The 25,368-nt window shown below is 39.0% G+C and overlaps 1 protein-coding gene across 2 annotated transcripts in view; it reads right to left on the bottom strand.

The window, feature by feature from the left end:
- LOC127427602 (CMP-N-acetylneuraminate-beta-galactosamide-alpha-2,3-sialyltransferase 2-like) overlaps nt 1–21,004 on the bottom strand; it is a 28,698-nt gene extending 7,694 nt beyond the window's left edge. The window contains exons 1-5 of one of the 2 annotated variants that reach the window (XM_051675278.1): nt 20,912–21,004; nt 7,600–7,987; nt 7,206–7,489; nt 1,718–1,905; nt 476–655 (exon numbers count right to left, since the gene is read on the bottom strand). In XM_051675278.1, the coding sequence (XP_051531238.1) occupies nt 476–655; nt 1,718–1,905; nt 7,206–7,472 (635 nt within the window). In that variant the 5' untranslated portion in view covers nt 7,473–7,489; nt 7,600–7,987; nt 20,912–21,004. Of the gene's footprint in view, nt 1–475; nt 656–1,717; nt 1,906–7,205; nt 7,988–20,911 lie in introns of both variants that reach the window. The other variant, XM_051675277.1, reaches the window with a different exon arrangement.
- Nucleotides 21,005–25,368: the final 4,364 nt, after the last annotated feature.

The following is a 25,368-nucleotide window of genomic DNA, read 5'->3' as shown; positions in this document are numbered from 1 at the left end:
CACAAGATTAACCATGCTTACTACAATCATGGTAACTACAATGTTACCATAATAAAACCATGGTTAATTTATCAAAACCATGGTTTCCACCAAAAAATATGATTACTATAGTCTACACAGGGGTGTAGTTTCCAGGGGGGATTGGGGGAGGTACCCCCCCCCAATATTTATACCATGATCAATGGAAACATGTAGATGCTTCACGCTGCAACCCCCCCCCCCCCCATATTCAAGCCAAATCTACGCCCTTGAGTCTATATATTTTTATAATAAAACTATGGGTATTTTATTGCGAGGGGACGCAAAACGTATTGTGAGTGAACGTGTAAAATGAATGCGAGGGTACACAAAACTATTTCAGAAGAAAAAAATCCCTCCCTGTCCTCTAAAGGGCTCCATAAATTAAAAAAATACATTAAAAAAACAAGGGCCTACCAAACAATGCATTTTCTGAAAAGTTTTGGCAAAGACGTACATTTTGATCTCTCCCGTGGAAAGGGCACTGGTCAACCACTGCAAGTCTCGCAGTTTGAAAGGAAGAAGGATAAGATGGACTGCAGGGCCGAGATCGGTTGCGCTCTCTGGGTACATGAAGTGGTGTGTGGTCCTGTTACCCACATCAACCTCATAACCAATAGTTATGGCTTTATTCATTCTGTGGGAAGTTCCAGTTGAAATACATTAGTAAAAAGTAAACTCCTACAATTATTACATCAATAAAAAGCAAAACATGTACTTGTTTTGAAAATTACAAAAATAATTTAACTTAAAGGAACAGTTCACCCAAAAATTTCAGAGAGAAGCTTATTCACAGTTGCTTGCATGTTCACACGAGAACTTGTGTTATCGAGCACTAAAAACAATGCATGAACAAGCGAGCCACTGTGAACAAGCTTCTCTCATGCACTCATAAATGCGCGATGAATGTCAAGATTAAAATGAAAAATTACTTTTAGTTGTTTTACATCAAAACCTATCGGATGTCTTCTGAAGACTCAAGGCGGTCACATTTACCTCCACAAGGCGAAATTCCGTGGGCAAAAATACAGTCATCTCAATAGGAATCTGCGTGATTGTGAATTTTGCGCGATAAACATCCAGATGCGAAGAATTTCCCTTGAGGATTTCACGTGGAGTTAAAGTTTGGTGATCATTGATAGGCAAATTGCTTGGTTTGGCAGTGACCTCTGTATACCATGGGGATATCATTTTAGCAACGAGTTTCTTTTTAACCTCACTCTCCCAGAAAATAAAGTGCAACATTAAAAAAGAAACAGTTATTTTTTGCTCATTTCAAACACGCTCAACATCCTCCCATGCCATCTTCAACAGGTAAATGTGACTGCGCCTACAGAATATGATGCATGTGTAGCATGGACAACTTTTATTTTACTTTTGGGTCCTTTTTAAGCTTTATAGTGAGTCGCTATGAGCTACCATTATATTGACAAGACAGACAGGAATATTCATTAAAAAAATCATTTTGTGTTACGCAGAAGAAAGTCATTCAGGTTTGGAACAAATGAGGGTAAGTAAATGATGACAAAATATTTTTGGGTGAACTATTGTGCAAAAAAGCTACAACACACATTGTCTAGGTTTCACTCTTGCATACTTTTAAACTAAAGGTCTAAAACAGAACCTGAGAAACTAAAGTGGAACTGTGATTGGTCATAAAAAGGGCTAAAAATCTTGGTAATCACAAGAGGGAACAAACCGAAAAACAGTTGTATGGGAATCTATCAAGGCTCCATATTTGGACTTCAACAGATTCCCAGAGTTTCCAACAACTGCACATTTCTGGCACTGGTTTTGCCGAGGAGTCTCATCCACAGGTGGGGGAGAGATGATCTTAAACATCTTCTGGGTGACATCCTTGATAGTCCCGTCAGATGACTGCAAAGACTATGCAAAACAATATAATTGTTAAAACCTAAAATCTACAGTAAAATGCAAACATTTGAATACTATCAAATCAGCTTTAATAGAGAATATACATCTGAAGACATTTCAAGTGAAGACATTTTCCCACTATTTGTTTGCCTGGCTTTGGGTTTATCTTATTCCTGTGTTATAGCACACTGTCTATGCCTTAAAATTACTGCCCATTGTTTTTATGAACCATGTGGATGGAAACTCAAGATGCCTTAGGCATACCAAAGTCAGGCTTATCTGGGTGCACTCTTAGTGTCATGCAAAAGCTGAAAGCCTTTAATTAGGCTAAATTAAACCTTACTGAAACACATGCCGAAGGGTGGTGCATTCAGACTGTTGGCCTATTTGCTCCTGTGTTCCCTTGGGAGAATTACTTTTTTGTTTGAGAAAACCATATAATGACTGCAGCTTGGAGGATCCACCACTGTGGGTTTTAATGAAGTTTGGCAGGCACATGATAGAAGTAAATTGTCTTTCCTGGTATGTCCGTGTGCCAGACAAGGGAAATGATATCTGCAGTTATGAGGATACTACTGTAGAGGCATGCCTGAGAATCTTGAAAGCTATTCAGTCTCTGTCTTAGAGAGGCTTTAGGCTGTGTAGTGACTAGCAAACAATGCTAGGAACAAATCTTGAAAAGTTTTACGCATATTGTCAGGTGTCAGTATACTGCAAGACTATACTTTAGTCTATAATACATATACTGACAGTATATTAAGACCCTTAACTCAGTACTTAGTTGAAGCACCTTTGGTAGCGATTACACCCTCAAGTCTTTTAGGGTATAATGCGACAAGCTTTGCACACCTGGATTTGGGGATTTTCTACCATTATTCTCTGCAGATCCTCTCAAGCTCTTTCAGGTTGGATGGGGACCGTCAACAGCCATTATCAGGTCTCTCCAGAGATGTTCGATTGGGTTCAATTCCAGACTCTGGCTGGGTTAATCAAGGACATTCACAGAGTTGTCCCCAAGCCACTCTTACATTGTCTTGGCTGTGTGCTCATTATCCTCTTGGAAGGTGAACCTTCGGCCCAGTCTGAGGTCCTGAGTGCTCTGGACCAGGTTTTCATTAAGAATATCTCTGTATTTTACTGCATTCATCTTTCTTTTAAACCTGACCAGTCCCCCAGTCCCTGCTGCTGAAAAACACCCCCACAGCATGATGCTACCACCATGCTTCACTGTTGGGATGGTATTGCACAAGTGATGAAGAAGAAGCCTTTATTTATTTATTTATTGTCACACATTATACACATATACAATGAAATTATTTTTTTTTCGCATATTCCAGGTAAGCTGGGGTCAGAGCGCGGGGTCAGCCATGATATGGCGCAGATAGGGTCAAGGGCCTTGCTCAGGGGCCCAACAGTGGCATTTGGCGGTGCTGGGGCTTGAACCCCCAACCTTCTGGTCAGTAACCCAGAGCCTTAAATGCTGAGATTAGAGATATCAAGTAGGAACATCTCACATCCAACATGAATGGAATGCAGCATTAGCCCAGACCTCTGTGAACATATTTGGGGCCATACTTTGATGAAATATGACAAAAACACTATATTATCCCTTTCAGCTTTCCATAGTTCGATGCACATAGTGTACAATTGATAGTTTGGAAGCCTATTATTGATCCGTCAGGTGTTTTAAGTTAGATTTAAAACACAGCAGACTGTAAATAGACTGTTTATGGCATTTTGTCTTAAAAGAGTTTTGCAAAAAATACAAATGTCTTGGCTCATGACTTAAGGTTTGCAAATTCCTCAAGCACAACTGTATACAGTATACTGCTCTGCTTTCAGGGTTATATATCTAAATATTTGGTATTTACTGCATCTGAATGGACCAACTCAACACAGTTTCCAGTATCTCACCAAGACAGGAATGTTTAAAGCGTTGCGAGTGCTCTACTTGCATGTGCGCACACACTGTACATGAGTGCTGGAAAGCAGCTCCCAAATGCATGTGTACTGAATTGAGTCTGTATTTGGTGTTATAGATATTGTAGAAAGCAGGTATCATTAACTTGAATATACTACTTGATATTAAAATACATTATTTAAATATAGTAATCACCATTCTCATGCTCACCATTCTAAACAGCACTGTGGCAGCAGTGGAGTCATTCAGGTTCCTGGGCTCTACCATCTCACAGGACCTGAAGTGGGAGACCCACATTGACTCCATTGTGAAAAAGGCCCAGCAGAGGTTGTACTTCCTTCACCAGCTGAGGAAGTTCAACCTGCCACAGGCGCTGCTGATACAGTTCTACTCAGCTGTCATTGAGTCTGTCCTCTGCACTTCAGTAACTGTCTGGTTTGGTGCAGCTATGAAATCGGATATCAGAAGACTACAGAGAACAGTTTGAACTGCTGAGAGGATTATTGGTTGCCCCCTGTCCTGCCTTCAAGAACTGTACACTTCCAGAGTGAGGAAAAGGGCTGGAAAAATCACTCTGGACCCCACTCACCGTGCCCACTACCTTTTTGAACTGTTACCTTCTGGCCAACGCTACAGAGCTCTGAGCACCAGAACCGTCAGGCAGAGGAACAGTTTTTTTCCTCAGGCTATCCATCACATGAACAGTTAAAACTGCCCCATTGAGCAATAATTATGTGCAATACACAGCTTAGTCTATTTATATTCATCCAACATATCACCTCATCTGCCATTACATTCCATTGCACTGTATATAACATATTTGTATTTGCACTACGTATATATGTATATACAGGTGCATCTCAATAAATTAGAATGTCGTGGAAAAGTTCATTTATTTCAGTAATTCAACTCAAATTGTGAAACTCGTGTATTAAATAAATTCAATGCACACAGACTGAAGTAGTTTAAGTCTTTGGTTCTTTTAATTGTGATGATTTTGGCTCACATTTAACAAAAACCCACCAATTCACTATCTCAAAAAATTAGAATATGGTGACATGCCAATCAGCTAATCAACTCAAAACACCTGCAAAGGTTTCCTGAGCCTTCAAAATGGTCTCTCAGTTTGGTTCACTAGGCTACACAATCATGGGGAAGACTGCTGATCTGACAGTTGTCCAGAAGACAATCACTGACACCCTTCACAAGGAGGGTAAGCCACAAACATTCATTGCCAAAGAAGCTGGCTGTTCACAGAGTGCTGTATCCAAGCATGTTAACAGAAAGTTGAGTGGAAGGAAAAAGTGTGGAAGAAAAAGATGCACAACCAACCGAGAGAACCGCAGCCTTATGATTGTCAAGCAAAATCGATTCAAGAATTTGGGTGAACTTCACAAGGAATGGACTGAGGCTGGGGTCAAGGCATCAAGAGCCACCACACACAGACGTGTCAAGGAATTTGGCTACAGTTGTCGTATTCCTCTTGTTAAGCCACTCCTGAACCACAGACAACGTCAGAGGCATCTTACCTGGGCTAAGGAGAAGAAGAACTGGACTGTTGCCCAGTGGTCCAAAGTCCTCTTTTCAGATGAGAGCAAGTTTTGTATTTCATTTGGAAACCAAGGTCCTAGAGTCTGGAGGAAGGGTGGAGAAGCTCATAGCCCAAGTTGCTGGAAGTCCAGTGTTAAGTTTCCACAGTCTGTGATGATTTGGGCTGCAATGTCATCTGCTGGTGTTGGTCCATTGTGGTTTTTGAAAACCAAAGTCACTGCACCCGTTTACCAAGAAATTTTGGAGCACTTCATGCTTCCTTCTGCTGACCAGCTTTTTAAAGATGCTGATTTCATTTTCCAGCAGGATTTGGCACCTGCCCACACTGCCAAAAGCACCAAAAGTTGGTTAAATGACCATGGTGTTGGTGTGCTTGACTGGCCAGCAAACTCACCAGACCTGAACCCCATAGAGAATCTATGGGGTATTGTCAAGAGGAAAATGAGAAACAAGAGACCAAAAAATGCAGATGAGCTGAAGGCCACTGTCAAAGAAACCTGGGCTTCCATACCACCTCAGCAGTGCCACAAACTGATCACCTCCATGCCACGCCGAATTGAGGCAGTAATTAAAGCAAAAGGAGCCCCTACCAAGTATTGAGTACATATACAGTAAATGAACATACTTTCCAGAAGGCCAACAATTCACTAAAAATGTTTTTTTTTATTGGTCTTATGATGTATTCTAATTTTTTGAGATAGTGAATTGGTGGGTTTTTGTTAAATGTGAGCCAAAATCATCACAATTAAAAGAACCAAAGACTTAAACTACTTCAGTCTGTGTGCACTGAATTTATTTAATACACGAGTTTCACAATTTGAGTTGAATTACTGAAATAAATGAACTTTTCCACGACATTCTAATTTATTGAGATGCACCTGTATATATATATATATGTATTGTCTTATTATGTGCAATACACAGCTTAGTCTATTTATATTCATCCAACATATCACCTCTTCTGCCATTACATTCCCTTATCCAATTTTTACTCATAATCTATTTACATATTTATTTATTTTTTATTCTTTTTTCTTATTATCTCTGTCTTGTTGCTGTATTGTATTGTTGTGCACTGGAAGCTCCTGTCACTAAGACAAATTCCTTGTATGTGTAAGCATACCTAGCAATAAAGATTCTGTGCTAAAGGTCTGAAAACATCCAAAATCACTCTATTACAATTGTTTATGCTCATGCGGTATTCATTTTGCTATTTCAGCGGGCTCCACATGACAAGATATCAGAGAGAGAGAGTTGCGGTGAGTTGGTATGTTTGTCACCACTTCACCATTTTGTATTAGCAAGTGTGTCATACCTCAGACTGAAGAGAGCGAGATCTCTGCAAAACAGTCTGCTTGTGTGACACCCTCGGGCAAAATCGAGTTGTTTGGAGTCTGCTAGTGGGGCGCCTGCTTTAGTATGAACTAGACACCTTAGCACTGGTACTTCTGACACCACTACAAGATGATAAAAAAACATTGTGGGCTTTACGGAAAACATTCGAGGTAGTCTAGCCCTAGCGCCACCCATGCTTTTAGGTGAAATCAATCTAAAAATAGTTTAGTTACAGTTGTCTCTGCATATTAAGCTGGGATATGAGAAAGAAATTTAACAGAAAAAAATTACAAACATCAGCTTTAACAGAAACTTGAGGTTGAAAGTTTGGATGTGTCAGTGGCTGGCCACACCCTGTTCACTTAACATTACCATTTCTTCACTTTGCATTTGCATGCTTTTCCTTTAACTGCCTGAAAACACCATGCGGCTGATTATACAGTATGCAAACGATCTTTTACAACAACATAGACCATAGATGACATGCTTGCATTCTGGCACTTACCAGCCACCACTTTAGAGAGAGCGGATCTATGTCATTTTCCTTGCCGGTGAGGTAAGGTTGCTGGTTGTGATTGTAGCGTTGGTCAAACCACTCAGACACACCTGTGTCTGCTACACAAGATGGACAGCTACAGAAATGACCTCGCCTTGGCTCCGTAACAGGTTGGGACTGTGTCTGGTTCTTCGTCTGTATCCTGACAGTGCTTTGAGTGGGTATTATTGCAATTGGCACAACACTGGTCTTCTGAATGGTGTGAGCAGCTATCATTAAAAACAAAATAGCTCCTAACAGAGCGCATAAGTACAGTTTTCTTCTTAAAATCATGGTTAGGGCAGATTAAAGTTTGGGTGGATTTTCCAGAGGAAAAGCTCAGCATATGATTTCAAGGAAATACCTTAACAGCAGGAGTTGACTTCTGGCTTGACTGTTCTGGCCAAATGGGTTGTGGTTTTATGGTCTATGTCAATTTGCTTTACAATAGAAAATGGCGTCTAAGAAGGATCATGGATCGTCCATTTTGTGCTTGTTTTTTCTGTCCAGTCTGTAATTTGTAAACCAAAAGCACAAGGCCACAGCTAGTCAGAGCACTTAGTGAAAGAAACTAGGTGGAACACACTTCAAGAGGAGACAGACACATCGTTTCACAATGCTCAATACGACAAAGGAAAAAAGTCTGAGATGCGTCAGCTTCATTTCCTGTTAGTTCAGCTGTAGGCGTCTCTGCCCATGTTTCAGTTCACAATGGATTTTAAGAATGTCACTGCTGCCAAAACATCCTTTTCCTAAAAAACACAAAAAAACATAAATATTTGATGTCATTTTTCATAACTGTAAATATGAGGTTTTAGCAATACTCTTTGGGGTGGTGGTGGGCAGTATGATCAAAAATTTTATATCACATTAAGAGTAGTTTTATATCATGGTAAGAGTATCACAATATGGCTATTTTTTGCTGGGAATTTAACCTTAAAATGTGTTCTATAATGCATAACCAAGTTGTAAAGTTTTGATAACATGGACTTAAAGAAATATTCCAGGTTTAATACTCAATCGACAGTGTTGGGCCTCATGTATTCAGATAGAAGATAAAGGCAGGCCTAACAGTCGTAAAACCTAACTCAGCCCCCACACATTCCATGTCGTAAATTTTACTGATAAAAATCGCGCCAAAATGAAACAAAGGGAGTCCAAAACAGACTACAAATCCAGGAAGCCTTGCTCACTACAGGATCGAGCTCTCAACTCCTATTGGATGAGGCACACAACAGAACGTCCCTCAAACATGACATCATCAGGAGTTCAAATAATTCTGAAATGCTTAAAGATTTTGCTTCCAGCGACTTAATTCACCGAATACGGACGTAGCTTTTTGCTGCTCTCCGGTGCAACCTCGTGGCATAAGGAAGTAATGTCCGACTTGAAACTGTAGCCATACAATCTCCATCTCGCTGGACGAGTTGAGATTACTCTGTGTTCAACCAAACACTCTAACGGATCCGAAGGAGACCGCCGAGCAATTTGCATCTTCATCCGTTTGCCAGCAGAAGTGAAGAGATTAAAAATTTCTCTTCCATCTTCAATCAAGTCGACATTTCTGAGTTCTCCGCCAGCCCGCCGAGAATCAACAGCCGTACCGCCCGCTGACAATCAACAGCCGTACCGCCCGCTGTCTGGGCAGAGATAGAATATTATAGCGTGTTATTCTTGTGTTTCAAGGTTTTTGCTTGTACAGTTTACGGACCGTCATGTCCGCTCATTATTAATACTCACGGTATTAATTATCACAAATTTGTTTTGCTGTATTGTGGTCCAACCAAATTGGATTGTTGTGCATTTTCGCCATCGCGGGTGAGACAGAAACTGAGTTCATCCATTAGAGTCAAATAACGCAGGACTTTTACGAGCCCCGCTCGTAAAACCGCTTCTCTGAGTGATAAGCACAGCTGCTTTCTCTCCAGCTATCGCGAAATCAGCTTTCGGGCTGTCACTTAATCATCTCTCTCTCTCTCACTAACCACACTGACACACACACACACACACACACACACACACATTGTCACACACACACTGTCACACACACACACCTTATGTGTTCTAGGATTATTTTTATTTCCATATCTAATCATATCACTGTTTAGTTTGTAGTTGTAAGTCAGAAGTTTATTGACTGCATTGTATTAATTATTAATTGATATTACTGCATAAATAAACTTTTGTTTATATTACAAAGAGAAGTGTTTTGGTTTGTTTTGCATACGCCTGTGTCATGCTGACGGGATGTCAGTGCTCGGATTCAAACCTTCATTCATTGTTTTTCCCTGAAAATCGATATTCTTCGGATGTCGATTTTCCTAAGAAAACAATCTAATATTGAGACTGTTTTAATATTCGGTTATTAGTCCCTGATTCCAGGGTGGTGCCCCGTCAATGTTAATCCTTATTAATATTCTATTGATTTTTGATAATTGATAATTATCTTTGATGACTGTTGAATTTGAATGATCAATAAGCTAGTGTTAATTTTAATTAATGTTTCATCGATTTTAACAACTGACGATTATCTTTGATAATTGTTGATTTTAAAGGATTAAAAAAAGCTAACATTGATTCTCATCAATGTTCTATTGATTTTAATAATTAATAATTATCTTTGATAATTATTAATTATTGCTAATAACCAAACTTGCTCCTAAATGTAGCACACTACATTTACTGGAGTCCCATATGAGGTTTTAATGAGTTAGATCCAATTAATTAATTTGAATATTAATTAATATCTACAGAAATAATTATTAATTATTTCTGATAGTAACACTGATCTAAACAACCAGTAAAGCCCGACAACAGCATATGTGGCATTATGTTGATTACCATAAAAATACATTTCAATTTGTCCCTCTTTTTTTTTTTCTCCTCTTTTCTGCTCAATTTGGAATGCCCAATTCCCAATACACTCTGAGTTCTCGTGGTGGCGTAGTGACTCGCCTCAATCCGGGTGGCAGAGGACGAATCTCAGTTGCCTCCGCATCTGAGACCGGCAATCCGCACATTTTATCACGTGGCTTGCTAAGCGCGTTACCGCGGAGACACAGCGCGTGTGTACGCTTCACTCTATTCTCTACGGTATCCATGCACAACTCACCACGCATTCCACCGAGAGCAAGAACCACACATTATGGGCACCACGAGGAGGTTATCCCATGTGACTCTACCCTCCCTAGCAACCAGGCCAATTTGGTTGCTTAGGAGACCTGGCTTGAGTCACTCAGCATGCCCTGGATTTGAACTCGCGACTCCAGGGGTGGCAGTCAGCGTCAATATTCGCTGTCCCAGTGAGGCACTTACAGTGGAGGTGAATGGAGCTAATCCGTACGCATTTAAATACTGTTTCAAAAGTACAGCCACAAGACATAAACAATATGCCTGTTAACATAATTTTAGTGATAAAATCACTTTATAACCTTTTCTTTGTAAAGTTAAATCCAGTTTTACAACTTCGTTACCATAACGACACAACACAGTTAACCTTAAAACCTAAAAACAAAGATTTAAACAACTTTACAACTCAAATGATAAACAAGTTTTAACAGAAGTGCCTTACTGCAACCTTGATTTTTGCTTTTTTTTTTTTTAAGAAAATGAGGGACAAGTTGAAATAATTTTTTGTGGTTATCAACATTATGTCACAAATGCTGTTGTCTGAGCTTAACTTGAATTGAACCCAGAATATTGCTTTAAAAACAAAACAGTTATACTGTACAAACCACACTAGTTTACGCTAGAAGTGTGGTGTATGTCTATGGTGCATCATGGTGTGGATATACCAGACAGTATATCAGATTCTCTACACTTCTACCATTGCAAAGAATGTACCATCATTCTGCTCAGCCACGCTTTGGGGGATTCACCATTTGCTGGTTTCAGCATGAAGTTTCAGTAAGTCAAAAGATGAACCCATCTTAAGTTCGACTGAGGAATCATGTTTTGTGAGAGAGAATAAAGCCACAGCAAAAGTACCATATCTTGTCAACTTGTCTCTTCACATTTATGTTTTTCCTCACAGTCATGTTGAATTGATCCAGAAGGAAGGAAGGAACCTCGTCTATCTCCTTGTTCTTCAAAAACATTGGAGAGGTGTGAGAGCCTCCCAAAATTCAACAAGGAAGTTGCAGACTGCCCGAAAACTGACACAACTGTTGCCTCTTGCTGAGACTGCAAGAATATAGCCGAGCCTCCCTCACACTCTTCACCACATTCACACTTTAGAACTTCATAAATAACGTGCTGCTCACCCTGACTGCGCTGCACCAATCTCACTGACACATTTGCATGCAGCGTAGTTGCAAGCACTGAGACTACAGTAAATCCGATTTATGAGTGTCAAGCACAGCTACTCCCACAATTCCCATCAAGAGCACTTGATATGACTTTGGGTACTTGCAAAAGCCTGCTTGAAGCATCCTTGGAAAAGCCATTTAACTTGAAAAAATCTGCATGGTGTCTTGCCCCAGAGACCTCAGCCAAATTAACTGCAGAGCAGGGCTGTTATTTTCTCCTATATAAGAAACAGGAATTGTTGCTTAAGACTTTCCTCGTCTGTTTGGGAGCTGTGTCCAGAGCAGGAAGAAGCTGGTAATGGGTGCGGGAGGTGGGATCAGCTGATGTTCAGCTGATTTTGGAAGAACCATCTCTGCCTGCCAGACAGCTGTCTAACTACAGACCAAATAGAATTACATCTCAGGCCAATGCAACCAAACCCACCTAGTCAGCAAAGCAGTGGCACAGACAAGTCTCCCCCATTCATTATTCAAAGTGAACTATGCTCAAAACGAACACAAGGAACCTTAAATAACAAACCAGAGCTGATGGAGGTAGACAAGCTACCGCAACAATTAAATGAATCAGTGTTATTATAGCTAATAAAAACTACAAATTAATTAATTAATAAATTAAAAACTACAATAAAACAAAAACACAACAAGAAACATTTTTGTGGAATGAAATAAAAACAAAAACAAAAAACAACTAACTAAAATAAAATGAAAATTTGCACATATTAATTTTAGTCAGTGAAGATCGGTCCACATGAACACGTGTAGATTTATTAGCGAGCTGCTGCAAACTTACCTACTTCTGTACAATCATTCATCTAGAGAAATTTTCCAAGAACATATCAAGTGATTTTTTTTTTTAATTAGTCTACAAAACGAATCAGATCTACTCAAATACTCTTAAGTGCCCATTCACTCATGTGCCATCTGCAGCCAAAAGCCAATCACACATCTGCCTAAAGTAAGACACGCCTATCATCATTCTTTTGTCTGTATTCTACCCATTAACACTCTTTTGTACACCCACTTTGCAGTAGTATTTGACCCCGTTTACACCTGGTATTAAGATGCGTCTCGGGTGATCCGATTACATGTGTTCAGGAGAGACACATCCCTGTTTACACCTGGTCATTTAAATGCATCTCCTGTGACCACTAGTGATCGGATTTTGAGGGGAGGGACTCTGTTTCATGACGACATACTTCAATCATTATGTCAGTGTGTTACAGCATGACATTAAAGTGCAACAAAGTCAGAAAAGATAAAGAAACCGCCCCCCCCAAAAAAAACAAAAAAACATGCTATTTCTCCCAGATGCACCTGAAATTTAATCTCAGCACAAAAGTAACATTTCTAGCAGAATTGTCCATTATTTTAGTGGATTACCAGTACTAACCAGAGCAGCAGATGTTCATGCTTCTCATAAGTGTCCCTACATGTTGATTTCAGACACACTGAAGAAAATCCATGAAGTTCTCGTGTTTGTGTGTGTATATGCTTTTAAAAATGTTCTGATCAGACGGTTATTTCATTTTAAAGCCACTCGTAACTGACAAAGTTGAAACTCTTGTGTTAGCGCAGTGGTTGATTGACAGGTGAGGGGTGGTGCTTCGCTGCTGCCGAGACACATACAGGACAGATTAGCGTTTACGCCTCAAATGTGATGCGGTCACATGTTTTTGACCACATACGTATGTGGTTTTTGTGATCCGACCACAAAACGTTTTACACCCTGTTTAGGCCTGTTTTTAACGCTGACCACATGTGATCGGATCACCAAAAACGCATCTTAATACCAGGTGTAAACAGGGTCTCAGTGTCATCATAAATTACAATAAAAGAGTGTAATCAGTGCATATTATGGCTGTATGTACAGTGTGTTAGCGCATTAGCGCTATGAATTTGAAAAGGTAAACATTACAAATTACACATTATCTACAGCATATACTGTATATTACTTTAAATCATCATCGATTAGTTAATACAGCTTCTTTTACTGATCTTGTGTGAATTCTACTCATATAATGAGGCATGAAGTCATTAACAGCACATTTCTATGTCACATTAGTTGATGTTTTACATGTTAAATGAACCTCTAAATGCCTCCTGCAGCAGCATGGCCAGTGTCTGAATGTTCGCAAACAGTATGTTGTTGCTCAGCTGTTTCGACATTCTTTTTGACTCTGAGCGAAGAACGAAGAAGCACTTTGCCATGAGTGTGCTGGGGCCTTTTTTCAATGTGAGTTGTGATGTCTCAGAGAATAACCTTGTAAATGCTCATGTAAAAGTTTTCTTGTGTTGTCAGATTTTTTTGAATACGCTGAATTTTGGCTGTTGTCGGCATATTGGATAGATACAGTGCATTATAGAGTGAAAATTAATGAAAAAAGAAACTAAATTGAAAGGACAAATTGAAAATAAAATAGAAATAAAAACTCTAATCTATAATAACCCTGAAATAAATCTGGAATGTTCTCATGCACTTAAGCTGAGGAACAAGTAGTCTATTCAGAAAAGTAATTAGAGGAATTAGAACAACTGTACTGCACTAAAAAGAGCTATTAGTTTCCCTAGAAGTGGCTTTAAATGTAAATGGTCAAAGTAATATTGGGAGTGTGATGTGTGTGCTTTTCTTGTAGTGTGAAGTTTCCAAAGATAACCACTATTCCCATGACTAAGAATTCAAAATAAAGAGGAAATGTCAACGTCCTGGTACACAGCCAAGTTACCATGGATCAAGCTGTGATTCAACATATTCAACACTCCAGCCTTGTGTGGCTCTGTTCAAAGCACAGATAAAAGCTCTGCTATGGGAAAATACTATACAGTATGTGTGTTTTACCAAGCACTGCAGCGGTTATTCCAGCTAGCATTGAGAAACACCACTGCCTGAACAAATTCATTTGCATACCAATATGTAAAAGCACAGAGCCAATAGAACACTCCCATTACTGAAACTAGAGGCTCCCCGATGCCTGCCAAACTATTCAGGTTTGATTGCTCATTGAAATGTGGCCTTTACTCAGCAAAAGAGACCCTTTTTCACAGAGCTTTCTTCACAAACTTTTTATGTGTAACTGTTGTAGTATGCAGCATGCTTGCCAGGCAGACACCGTTTATTTAGTTAAAAATTATTTAGTCAAGACCCCTTTAGACAATCAAGGAAGTAATTAAATTGTTATGATTTTTTTTGGGAGGGGGGTTCAAGTTAAAATATTTTTTTTAAAGAAAATGTGGGTGGTGCTAGCCAGTACCAACTCGCTGCCACAATGCTAGGTGGTTTCTAGGGAATTCTGGATGGTTGCTTAGACATGTCAAAGCACACTTTTCCTCAAGAAGCCATGCAATTTGAGGTATTATCAATGTCTGTATCACAATGCAGGACGAGTTACATGCCTAAGTTTAATACCGTGTTCAAATCCCTCACCCCACACTGTAAAAAAAGGTTCAAATCTGTGCTTCACGTGGTAACATCTAAATTAATAGTTTTTATTCATCTGATTGCATCAACCTGATGAAAGTAAATTTTTTATAAGTTAGATCAAGTAGGAATAGATCTTTGAGGATGCCTTGCTTTAGCAGGTTTCGGATCGGATCGCGCCTGGTTGACTGCGTTGCCTTTGTTAGTATACTCTTCTGACCGCAAGCGAATACGAACGCGTTTGATGCATACCCACTACAACTTCTTTATGATACTCTTTTAGTAGAGTCAATGTGCCGACGATGCACACAAATGATGACCACGTCCGAGAGTCAAGAAAATCTAGCCAGTGCGCGGTCAGGCTGCATTGACTGGATTATGATGAAATTTATGTCACGCAGACTATGCGCGGATCGATCAGCAACGCGGACACATGAAGTATACTTTGGCCTTTAACAGGCAACCCTTAAATCAACCACTGTAAAACCCTTGTTGGCTGACCTGTAATCTGAATATACGTTAGTTGGTTTGTGGCTCAAACTCTGAAATGTATCATATTTTGTTAATCAAAAAGAATCCCATAAAATATAAGGAATATTCTGGGTTCAATACAAGTTAAGCTGAATCGACAGCATTTGTGGCATAATGTTGATTTCCACAAAACATTTATTTCGACTTGTCTCTCCTTTTGTGAATGGGGTATATTTTTGGAGGGTTTAAAGGGAGAAATGTGAATCTTATAATTTTATAAAGCACTTACATTAATTTTTCTACTAAAACCCATGTATTATTTGAGCTGTAAAGTTGTTTAAATCGTCATTTTTACAGTTGTTTTAGGGTTTACGGCGTTATGATCATAGCAATGAAGTTTACACAGAACAGGTTAGTATGCAATCTTATCACACTAAATCATGTTAACACATGTTGTTTACATCTTATTTTTATATTTTTGAAACAGTGAGTATTTTAACGTTTACAGATTGGCCCCATTCACTTCCATTGTACAGTACAGCCTCACTGTAACCCAGATTTTTCCTTTTTTTAAAGAAAAGGAGGGACGAGTCAAAATACATTTTTGTGGTAATCAACATTATGCCAAAAATGCTGTCAGATGAACTTACTTGTATTGAACCCGGAGAAGATCGTACACAAAATTAAGTGTTACCTAGAAGCAACCCCTACAGCTACTCGCATATACCTTCCTGCACAAACTAATTAACATAGATGTTAACTAACATAAACAATGTCTGAGATTTTTCCATCCTGTTGTTAATACACTTTTATTATTATTCCTAATAATTAAACCAATCAGCATTTCAAAACAATGATCAAAACTGCTGAGGTGTTGGGAAATTTTGTTCTCAAAGATTTGACTTGGAGACCAGCCAACGCTTTTTAACTTGCAGAGGCGTGAGTGGCTTGTATTGCTCAAGGCATGTTAAAGAGCCATGCCGTGTTAACACTACAGTGAGAGTTTTAAGTGAGGTATGGAGTGGACTGCAGAGGGCAGGGGTCTTTCTGGGTTTTACGTTTCCTCTGAAGTCAAGTTTCATGTGGTGTGGTTCTCTGGACAAAAGCTGAAAAAAAAAAAAAAATCTAGTCCCCCTTCCCCCACAACATCACTCCAAACATAGCATACTTATCAGCCCCTCTGATAGCCTTAACTTCTTGAATGCAAAACAAGAGGGCTCCTCAGTTATATTTTAACTGTGTAACTATGAGCTTAACAAACAAGCATAATGTAACTACATATGAATTAGTACACTGGCCAATCAATATTAAATCTATAGATTAATAACTCATGCCAGAGAATGCCCCAAGTAAAACTAAATAATAAAAAAAAGTGAATACATTTAAAAATTAATTTTACAAGTTTTTTGACAACTTCATTTCACAATCATAAAGGAAGGCTTTTCAGGTTATTTTAAATTTGCTTTGGGAAAACTTAGTAGGAAGCTTTCTGGTAATTTGTCGTTGACATTATTTTAAAATATGATGTAAAATGTCTTAGCCCCATTCACAATATAATTTTAAAAATAGAATAGCTAGATTAGACAAATACTAAATACAAAAACTATAAATTCTCCTTCCAGCACACAGTGTGCAGTAGGTGGCTATATGCAGAAAAAATGTGAATCGCAAAAACACAAGAAGAGTGTGACAGTGAAAGAGGATATTTATAGTAAAAAAGGATTTAAATATTGATCTGTTTCTCATCCACACCTATCATATTGCTTCAGAAGATATTGATTTAACCACTGGATTACTTTTATGTTGCCATCATGTGATGGAGCTTAAAAATGTTGGCACCCATTCACTTGCATTGTATAGACCAACAGAGCTGAAATATTTTTCTAAAAATCTTTGTTTGTGTTCAGCATAAGAAAGAAATTAATACACATCTGATGACAAGAAGGGTGAGTAAATGATGAGAGAATTTTCATTTTTGGGTGAACTATTCCTTTAAGTGTCCCATTTTTCCAGTTGTCCTACTTTACTTGTATACACCCTATTTGTATACACTAAAAAAATTATTTTAAGATTCATACCTTACAATTTCATAACAAAATTCTATCAAATTGTAATTTGTATCAAGTAATCTTTACCACAATAAAATGTTAAAATTGTATTAATTTAATTTGGTTAAAAATTACATAATTCAGTTTGATTAAATGTTATGAAATTGAAATGCGTAAATCTAAAAATAGGCACGCACACACACACACACACACGCACACACACACACACACAAAAAAATGGTTCTTTTTTTGGGGGGGGGGGGGGGGGTTTCCCTGTTTCTCCCAATTTGGAATGCCCAATTCCCAATGTGCTTTTAAGTCCTTGTGGTTGCGTAGTGATTCGCCTCAGTCCGGGTGGCGGAGGACGAATCCCAGTTGCCTCCGTGTCTGAGACTGTCAACCCGTGCATCTTATCGCGTGGCTCATTGAGCGCGTTGCCACGGAGACATAGCACGTGTGGAGGCTTCACGCCACCCACCGCGGCAACCACGCTAAACTCACCACGTGCCCCACTGAGAACGAACCACATTATAGTGACCACGAGGAGGTTACCCCATGTGACTCTACCCACCCTAGCAACCGGGCCAATTTGGTTGCTTAGGAGACCTGGCTGGAGTCACTTAGCACACCCTGGGATTCGAACTAGCGAGCTAGCGAACTCCAGGGGTGGTAGCCAGCGTATTTTACCACTGAGCTACCCAGGCCCCAAAAAAATGGTTCTTGAGTGGACACTGAAAACAATGTTAACCTACAAAACCTACTAAATTAACTAGTTTGGTTTAAGTCAAAATTATTATTTAACATCACTGAATCAATCTGAATACATTAGGTAACACCAACAAAACTAATTGTAAGTTCTTTTGAGTTTGTTATAAACAGCGTTCCTTCAGTAACCACGTGTGGGAGTGCTGATGTAGCCACAGCATGCTTTGACAGCAATAAAAAAGCAACTAAATCAGTTATACAAGCCTAGATAGATCTCTATAGTTGGCCTACATTAAACTAATTAACCTTAAAAAAATCATCTTTTGACCAGCTATACAACATAATCTATATGGGAAGAACACAGCAAACATAGCAACAATATACAAAATGCCCCCAAAACGAATCGACATGGATATTCAACCAAGATATTACTAATAAAAACTATCTGACACTGTTCCTGAAACCGTTCACTCACACAGTGCCAAGGTTAGGCTACAGAAGAAAATAAATGATAGTCTAAACTGTCACGATAAAACGGTTTCCGTTGTCTCAACCACTGGTGGATTTTAGTCACTATCGGGCTGTGTCTCAACACCATTTTTGAGCATCAATATCCACTTTATTTTGAGCTATTTATCTGGGCTTATAAACTATCACACAACCACAGGATGTACAGCAGAATTATGTGCCAATGTCGGATAATTTTCTAACGTTAGCATTTATAGTAAAAAAGTAAATCATTTACTTGTTGTTGTGTGTTGCTGTATTGAAGAGATGGTAATAAAATCTGCTTTTTCTTTACCGAGATCGTGACGATGCAGTCTTTCTTGTCTCCATGTAAACCTCCCTTCATATGTACCTGCATAACCTCCAATGATGTATTTATTTATTTCCAAAGGCAATGTTTCATAAGACATGCCAAATGCGAGATATGTGTGTCTGTTTACTACTATGCACGTTCAGAAACTGAGAATGCTCTCTGACAGGAATGGAGAGTAAAATACGTTTATTATTTTACCAAGATGAAACAAGATGCCGTTTTGGTGCAAGGAAAGTGCAAGCAGCATTTTCCCTGCATCTTTCTTCTCTCTGCTGGTTGTGTAAAGTTTGTGGAGGCATGTCAGATGTAGCTAAAAATGCAGAGGCATGTATAACTAAAAAAGTAGAAGCATGTACAGCTAAAATAGATGGAAGTGGGTTATACCAGAAGTGGTACACATTCACGGTTGATAATGGCGGTGCTCTAAGGGGTGAAACCCCCCTAAACAACCCTACTCACAAATGCACTGTTTGAACAAAGTAAAACTTCAATTAAGCCCTATAATGATAGCGAATTATAGCAACATGGAGTGATTTATAAGCAACAAATAAATAAATCCTTCCTTTTGTACTGAAATTTCAATCACCAATGAAGACAACAAGAGCCAGAGAATGAGAACAAAGAGGGAAGTTTTTTACTATTTAGTGAAGAAAAGTTAGTTAAGGAGTAGCCTAGTTAAGAAAGTGCATGATAATATTTACATTTAGGTAGTCTATCCATGGAAGTATTGTTTGATTCATTTTTTATTAAATGTAGGCCTATCGGTAACTCAAGGTTGTGTCTTACATTAGCATTACACAATTAATTAACATTAAGAATGAAAAATATTTTTACACCATTTTTAATCATGGTAGGCCTATATGTCCATTTCTGCATACACTCATACAGTTAAATATAAAACAACAATATTGTATGTATAAATTAACATAAAACAAGATGAACAAATGTTCATGAGAAAATATTCATTGTTATTTCTTAAACTTAATTTGGAACGTAATACATGTTACATGTGCATGTGTTAACGTAGGCTATATAACCTTATAATTAAATCAGAAACCCCAACAACAACCCACCCATATGTCATTGCGTAATTCGCACCCTGGACGCAGCGCAACGTATAGCAGAACGCATGTCTCGAGATGCGCTTTTAAAAGATGGCGTTCTTCCTTTTTTATTTATTTATTTATTTTTTACCTGACATGGCGTCTAAAACGCGGCCCTCCAGAAAACAAAAAGCGAGAAGCAGCGTAACGTTCAAAGACCTCCGTCTAGCGCATGTTTACAGAGACAATCACAAACGATTGGGAAAATAGCGCAGGCGGACGCAAAAATGCGTTCGGTGTGAACGGCCCCTCATGCGCGATTGAACTTGATGCACACACACACACACACACACACACACACACACACCAAAGCTACCTAGGTAGGCAACTCGTTAGGCTTTGAAGAGACAGCCCATGGTTTCGCGTCAAGATGAAACGGTTAAAATAATCTCACTTTTGAAACCACCGGACAAAGTAAAATAATCTCTAAGGCACAATTCTGTATAGTTTAAGTTTGTTTAGTAGAGGTTAAGTTTGTATCATACACTCAAATACTGTTTCATCGAGCACAAGTTCGAAATCTTCGAAGTTGAAACATTTGTATCATCTTGCTTCACTCTGAACAAATCACTTCACTAATAATTGTACTGCTTTAAATGGAATTCATTTTCATTCCATTAGCTAAATGTGTAGCATAAAAAGAAATAGAACGTATGAAAGAACATAACTTTGTGACGGCACCGCAACTCCGTTATATCTGAGGCCGCCTGTGCTTTTATTATCCACATACTTCATGAAGTTACAAAAGGATTAGTATTAGTTCACATGCAGCCTCACATAAAAGCGGGATAAGTTTAGGATACTTACCGCCTCAGGTCGGATGCGTGTGACTAACAGGCAGACCTCCTTGTTGCTGCATGGGGCTGAGGAGAAATGATGTCAAGCTTTACGTCCTGCGTCTACAGTGTGTGTGTGTGTGTGTGTGTGTGTGTGTGTGTGTGTGTGTGTACGTGCGTGCGTGCGTGCGTGCGTGCTCCTACATAACCTTTCATTTACCCGTTATTACGTGTAGTTATTACTGTAACAACATCGCGACTGTTAGTGATGTTAAAAAAAAAAAAAAAGTAAAACGTTTATAATAGCTATAATGATCTAACTTCAAAGTAGGCAACTATCTCTCTGTCTCAATGTTCCAAGTCTTGAAAGTGCTTCAGTACATTTGCAACCCAAATTGTCTTTGAATGAGGCATACTTTGATTGTCACTGACGGTCACATTTGATAACTATACACATTATATAGCTAACACTTTAACTTGAATTTTGATATGTACATGAAAACAGTGAGTACAGGTAAAATGGGAAGTTTTGGGGTAATTTGATGTTATTTTAAAATATGATGTCAAAAGTCTTAGCCCCACCCACAATATCCCTACTACACTAAAAAAAATACAAAATACAAAAACTTAAGTACCCCACTTTGCCATTTGCCCCACTTTACCTGTATTCACCCTAATTATGTACACTGTAAATCTAAATGAACTGGGTTCAAGTCAAATATAATATTAAACATCACTGAATCAATCTGAATTCATTAGGTTGCACCAAAAAAATAAAAAAAATAAAAAACTAATTTTAAGGGTTAGATCAGGTAGCTCCTTAAGGCAAGGGTTCTCAAACATTTTAATGCCAAGGACCCCCAAACATTATCTGTTTCTCACCCATACCTATCATATCACTTCAGAAGACATTGATTTAACCACTGGAGTCATCTGGAGTACCTTTATGTTGCCCTTATGTGGATTTTGGAGCTTCAACATTTTGGCACCCATTCACTTGCATTGTATGGACCTACAGAGCTGAAATGTTCTTGTAAAAATCTTAATTTGTGTTCTGCAGAAGAAAGAAATTCATACACATCTGGGATGGCATGAGGGTGAGTAAATGATGAGAGAATTTTCATTTTTGGGTGAACTATCCCTTTAATTGCACAAACGAAAAAATTGTAACACGTTTTAACACTTACAGTAAGTAAGAGTAAAAGTGACCAGTTCTCTCAGAGGCAGCAGTGACTACACACAGTTTCATCATGGGGTACAGGACATATCAAATATAGGAGTAAAAAAGCATAATTTTTCTCATCATCAGATGAAGCAGTGACTGCACATTTTCACTGTATAGGCCTGTTCATATCAGAACAACAGATCACATTTGCCAACCACTTTATTGCAGTGAATAATGAGTGGAAAAAAACAATCTTGGTGGGTTGGCATTGAAATAGGAGGGCCTGATTGTAACTGTAACATCTTTTGTTGTTGGTCTCTTGGCAGGGAGTAATTCACAATATGGTTTGAATTAAAAACGTCCATGCAAATATATATGTGTAAGTATTTTCTTAGTTTTTTTTCTCTATTATTTTCTTTCTCTATTATTTTAAGTAAATCATATCCAGTTGTTTAATAGACTTTCAATCCTAAAGGTTAGAGCCAGTTTGTCAAACTCTTGCACAAATCCAATGTAAACTCTCAGAACATGGACTGAATTTAGACAACATTAGGCAAACAAAGTGTTTCTGTCATAAGGTAACTGATCACCAACCAATATTTACTTTTACTCTGTTCTTGTTGTTTATACAGATGTTCAAGACATCACATCTGTAGCTGTTACTGTATGTTGCTGACACATTTATATGTTTTTAATACCAAATTATTCATTTACTTTAAATAATCATAGGACTTCATGTCAACACACATAACTAGTTACAGTAAACTAAATACATCAAAACTATCAGTAGCGGATCCTGGCATAGGCGATATAGGCAGGCACCTAGGGCGGCAACGCTTTGGGGTGGCATGACATACAGGGTAGCCTACCTGATCGATCACCCCTGCACAGAGCTCGCAAGATTGTGATGGGAGAAATGGTGCCTCAAATTGTGCCATCCTGCCTCTGGCACGTGAAGGGGGAAAGGTGCCCCGAGTTGTTCCTGACAGGCTACTCAGCCTAAAATGCTCTAAAGTTTTAGGATTATAGATGTTCATAATGCAATCTTACATTCTGAACAAACACAGGATCGACTTAGTGGTCTTGAGAAAATAAATATCAACCATGTGATTGCTGGGCAGATTTGACAAAGTCATTGATGATTTTGCATCAATGAAAACTAGGAGGGGAATTAGGAATTATGTGTAATAGCACAAGCAACAATCTCTAAGTTTTCTGGAATTTTATTTATTTATTGACTCTATAATTTAATTGTGCAATTAAAGTTCTGTATATATAATGTACATGTTAATATAATTTGCCAAACATATACATAACTCAGCAAAAAAGAAACGTCCCTTTTTCAGGACACTGCATTTTAAAGATATTTTCTAAAAATCCAAAAAACTTTACAGATCTTTATTGTAAAGGGTTTAAACAATGTTTTCCATGCTTGTTCAATAAACCATAAACAATTAATGAACATGCACCTGTGGAATGGTCTTTAAGACACTAACAGCTTACAGACGATAGGCAATTAAGGTCACCGTTATAAAAACTTAGGACACTAAAGAGACCTTTCTACTGACTCTGAAAAACACCAAAAGAAAGATGCCCAGGGTCCCTGCTTATCTGTGTGAACTTGCCTTAGGCATGCTGCATGGAGGCATGAGGACTGCAGATGTGGCCAGGGCAATAAATTGCAATGTCCGTACTGTGAGACGCCTAAGACAGCGCTACGGGGAGACAGGAAGGACAGCTGATCGTCCTTGCAGTGGCAGACCACATGTAACAACACCTGCACAGGACTGATACATCCGAATCACACCTGCGGGACAGGCACAGGATGGCAACAACAACTGTCCAAGTTACACCAGGAACGCACAATCCCTCCATCAGTGCTCAGACTGTCCGCAATAGGCTGAGAGAGGCTGGACTGAGGGCTTGTAGGCCTGTTGTAAGGCAGGTCCGTACCAGACATCACTGGCAACAACTTCACCTATGGGCACAAACCCACCTTCGCTGGACCAGACAGGACTGGCAAAAAGTGCTCTTCACTGATGAGTCACGGTTTTGTCTCACCAGGGGTGATGGTCGGACTCGCGTTTATCATTGAAGGAATGAGCGTTACACCGAGGCTTGTACTCTGGAGCGGGATTGATTTGGAGGGTCCGTCATGGTCTGGGGCGGTGTGTCACAGCATCATCGGACTGAGCTTGTTGTCATTGCAGGCAATCTCACTGCTGTGCGTTACAGGGAAGACATCCTCCTCTCTCATGTGGTACCCTTCCTGCAGGTTCATCCTGACATGACCCTCCAGCATGACAATGCCACCAGCCATACTGCTCGTTCTGTGTGTGATTTCCTGCAAGACCGGAATGTCAGTGTTCTGCCATGACCAGCGAAGAGCCCAGATATCAATCCCATTGAGCACATCTGGGACCTGTTGGATCAGAGGGTGAGGGCTAGGGCCAGTCCCCCCAGAAATGTCTGGGAACTTGCAAGTGCCTTGGTAGAAGAGTGGGGTAACATCTCATAGCAAGAACCGGCAAATCTGGTGCAGTCCATGAGGAGGAGATGCACTGCAGTACTTAATGTAGCTGGTGGCCACACCAAATACTGACTGTTACTTTTGATTTTGACCCCCCCTTTGTTCAGGGACACATTATTCCATTTCTGTTAGTCACAATGTCTGTGAAACTTGTTCAGTTTATGTATTAGTTGTTGAATCTTTTTATGTTCATACAAATATTTACACATGTTAAGTTTGCTGAAAATAAAAGCAGTTGAAAGTGAGAGGATGTTTCTTTTTTTGATGAGTTTAGATTAAGCTGTGTATTGCAAATAATTATTGTTCAATGGGTCCGTTTTAACTGTTGACACGCAGACCAATGCCATTTCTCCCTCTTCTTTGTTGTTAAAATTAGTCACTGTAGATCAGCTCACATTAGGCCAAACTCTGTGTGTCTCAGAGACTGTGATTCATAACATTATCAATTAGAGGGATTCTCAGATCATTTGAGCCTCTTTTATGTCTTCTTTACTGTGCTCCTCCACACTGTAGTCCTCTTTCTCTCTGCTCACCATCATTACACCATCTCCATTTGGTCTTTCCTCAACTCTTTCAATGCTCACCCCTGAAAGAGTTGAGAAAACCTTTCCTTTTTCTCATCACTTTTACCTTTACCCACACCTCTGTTTGCACCTCCTCTTTGTTTATATGAATCTTCATATTTGGCCCCTTTTGTAGATAGCAAATTCATGATAGTTCTGTGGAAAAACTTAGTAAATTGCATTTTCTTTGCTGTGTGCATTATTAACAAAGCAGATATACATGTGGCAAA

This window comes from Myxocyprinus asiaticus, chromosome 37 (assembly GCF_019703515.2).
Source record: "Myxocyprinus asiaticus isolate MX2 ecotype Aquarium Trade chromosome 37, UBuf_Myxa_2, whole genome shotgun sequence".
NCBI lineage: Eukaryota > Metazoa > Chordata > Actinopteri > Cypriniformes > Catostomidae > Myxocyprinus > Myxocyprinus asiaticus.
The sequence above is the reverse complement of the archived record's forward strand: the minus strand, read 5'-3'. Positions and strand labels throughout refer to the sequence as shown.